The sequence below is a fragment of the Chaetura pelagica genome, unplaced genomic scaffold (assembly GCF_000747805.2).
Source record: "Chaetura pelagica isolate M959 unplaced genomic scaffold, ChaPel_1.0 scaffold835, whole genome shotgun sequence".
Classification (NCBI taxonomy): Eukaryota; Metazoa; Chordata; class Aves; order Apodiformes; family Apodidae; genus Chaetura; species Chaetura pelagica.
The window spans coordinates 166260-169617 of record NW_009953220.1 but is presented as its reverse complement, the minus strand read 5'-3'; the positions used below and the strand labels follow the sequence as shown (position 1 = coordinate 169617).

Sequence of the window (3358 nt, the reverse complement as noted above, 5' to 3'; positions counted from 1 at the left end):
AGGAATTGGGGAGGGTTTGTTTGTCTTTAGTCCCACAAGAGGTAAACTGGGGAAAGAGCTGGGTGTCTGGAGCAGAGCACCTTGTTCTGGGGTGATCCATTGGCAGCAGTTTGGCAGTGGTGTTAGCAGAGGAACCTTTGCAGCATGGGCTTCAGCAGATGCATGCTGTGAGCCATGAGAAACTCGCTTTGTCCAGCAGTTGTGATTTCACACACACACTAAAGCGTCAACTCGTAAAAATCATCTCTCCACGCTGCTCACTGAGGCTGTAAGGTGTGAAGCAGCATTGGAGTTTGAGTAGTGAAGCCCAAAGTTGGGCTGTGATTTACAGAAGCAGGAGTGGGGATGGTATTTCAGATGCTCACTTTGGCCATCTGATCTTAAGACTCTGCCTTTTATTCATGTCAAATTTGTGTCATCATCTGGGCTGGGTTGGGGCTGTGCTGATGGACTGGATGGGGCTGGGGGTGCCCTGCCATGCTTGGAAAACTGAAGCAAGTTTGAAGTTGTCTGTAAAGGCAGTATCAGTCTGCACAGTAACAATGGTCTTCTCTTTTTGCCTCCACAGAAATGGAATCAGTTTTGAATTTGCAGAAGCAAGGTAAGGATATTGGAAAGAATAAGTAAATCAAATTGCTCTGCTCTGTCTGTTGGGCTGGGTGATGAGAGTGGGTTGTCTTGGTGTGTGGAGATTCCCCAGTTTACTTCTTCACTGCCTGTGGTTTATAGTCTGGGTTTATCTGGGTTTGTGATCCCTAAGTCAGGACAATCGACGTCACCATAATGGTGAGGGGTTCAGAAAGAAGCAGAGTCTGTGGGAAGAGTGGTGAGGGAGATTCATGTGCTGCTACCTGGGGTTGTGATGTGGGGAGCAGGGAAAGTTCTTTAGCAGCTGAGTGCCTTGCAGATCTCTTGTTAATGTCTTCAGTCACAAGTCCTGAGAGTAGCTTGTCAAAAACTTAGTTTTTTGTTTTCTTTTCAGATCCCAAAAGGATAATCATTTACGATGAAGCCATGGATCGCCCGGATCAATGAAGGTAGCAAGACAAGACTGCCTGTTATAACCTTTCTGCAGCATTTGTGCTGTTCGTGGGGGACAAAAGGCTTTTATGCTCCTTCTAAATCTTCAGTGCAGCAGAGGAACCATAACTAGAATCACAGGATAATATATACAAATATATATATATAGTTATTTAAAAATGGCAACTGAAAGTAATTAGACTCTTAAGGAATCTGAAAATTTATTTCAACGAGACTACACACATGATTATTTAATCTCCGGTACTGAATAGAAATTTTTTTTGCTTTTTGTTTTGTTGTTTTGTTTTTGTTGTTTAAAGAGTGAATGCAAGTGATTAACAAACAGACTCGATTTACCAGCCCGGTTCTAAAGTTCCTGCTGTCGTCTGCATGGGCAACAGCAACTCACTGGAGAGGCATTTCCACTTAACAAGGTTTCTGTTTCTTGTTCTGTGACTGTAGTGACACACTAATCACAGGGATATCAGGATGATTCACCATCCTTCATCTCCCCTTTCCCTTCCACTTCCCGTTTCTCATTTTTTGGTTTTATTTTGGGGGTTTTTTTTCTGTTTTGTTTTCCATGGAATGCTGGAGAAACACCTTGGAAGTTTGCAGAGCTCCTTTGTTTTCTTCCAGAGAATTTTAATCAGCATGTTTTGCCAGGAGTAAAGCAGCCAATCCTGTGTTGGGAATGTTGTCTTAAAAGCATCATTCTTCTGGGGGAAAGATGGGAAAACTGCAGTTCTAGGATGCATGGTGAAGTCACACAGTTGACCTGGCTCCGGTTACACATTGGACTATTGAAACTGAGGAGTTCTTTCATTTTTAAAAGACAACATGCAAGAAGAAGCAATCTCTTATTTAGGCATTTAATATGAAAAAAAAACCAAAACAACAAAAAACCCCACTGTTCCCACATTAATGCCGTTGTATTACTGGGAGCAAAAAAAAAAAAAAAGGGTTATCTTCTGCTTTCAGCTGTAGGTGTTTCATATCTGCTCTGTCTCCTAACACTAAATGTGCTGGATTTTTTCCCATTTTCATTGGAAAAACTGAAGTGAGTTCTGTTAGCTTTCACCCTTCCTGCATTGTTTGGTTTTTTTCTTTAAAAAAAAAAATATCAAAAGGAAAAAAAAAAAGAAAAAAGTTTTAAAAGGAAAAAAAAAAAAAAAAAAGAAAAATGGGAATTTGAATCCTTTTCCATTTGTCCATAGAATGCCAGTGGCTGGGCTCCCTGCACCTGCCCATTGGAAATGCTCTTTTATATTTTAATGCAGTCTGTGTATTTCTGGGCTCTGCTTCTAATTATCTCTTAATAAAAATATATTTTATTACAAAAATGGAGGACTTAGGGATGGAAAGAATAATTTAAAAATTAAAAAAAAATAAAAAATAAATTAAAAAAAAATAAAATGAACAAAAAAAAAAGATAAAAAGTATCCCAAGGACAGGCAAGCTTCCTAGCAGTGGTAGAGAAGGCTGAGCAAACTCGGGCTCCAGCCACCAAACCCGCTCTGTCCCCATCGCAGCTTGGGTAGCGCGTCCAAATCATCCTGGGGTTGGGGAGGTTGTGTTTTATTTGTGTTATTTGGGGTTTTTTTCCTGGGTTTTTTTTTTTTTTTTAGAAGGTGGAAAGTTTACAGGGTTCAGTGTAAGAGCAAGCAGTGAATGAAGCAGAAATGGGTTTTTCTGACCCGTCCCAAGCTCTACATATGCCCAGTGCTCATCGTGGGTGCCTGTGGCTGAATATTGACCGATAACGTGTCTGGGCGTTGAGATCAGCAGCAGTTGGTGTCTCCTGAAGTCAGACTGGACCCTATGGGGCATTACAGGAAGCAGATAAGCCCAAAACTTTTACCTACCCCATGTGCTTAGATTTACCCACTTTTTGTTTTGTTAACTAGGAGTATGTAGCATGTGTTTTTTTAATTGTTTTTATTCTGTTAATAAGATTGTTCCTGAACGAGACGCTTAGGTTCATGGTGGGACAATGAAACTGAATTCTGTACCATTTGTAAGCTTGCTAGCTTTCTGCCATGCTTCGTTTTAAAAGTTTGACTATGGATTGCCTACTCCATTTTTATGTATAAAATACTATATAGTATAATACTGTGGTGTAATACTATATAGTAACCATGTATTGTATCAGTCCAGGTTCAGAAATGTGTGGTTGGCCAGTTGCAAATAGTTCTGTTTCACCTCTAAACTGTACCACCACCTTTACAGGTGTGTCTATAACTTTCAGATGTATAACATGTTTACAGATGTGCCCGACATCTAGTCCTCTGATGTTCCTATTTTTGATTCTGTTGAGTCTCCCAACTGCTTGCCAAAA

General features: G+C 40.4%; 1 protein-coding gene across 1 annotated transcript in view; it reads left to right on the top strand.

Annotated features, from left to right (window-relative positions):
- NUFIP2 (nuclear fragile X mental retardation protein interacting protein 2) overlaps window positions 1-1905 on the top strand; it is a gene marked incomplete at its 5' end in the record, with an annotated part of 10579 nt that extends 8674 nt beyond the window's left edge. The window contains 2 exons of the mRNA XM_009997782.1: window positions 569-601; window positions 983-1905. Of these exons, the coding sequence (XP_009996084.1) occupies window positions 569-601; window positions 983-1035 (86 nt within the window). The remainder of the gene's footprint in view (window positions 1-568; window positions 602-982) is intronic.
- Between the last annotated feature and the right edge of the window lie 1453 nt (window positions 1906-3358).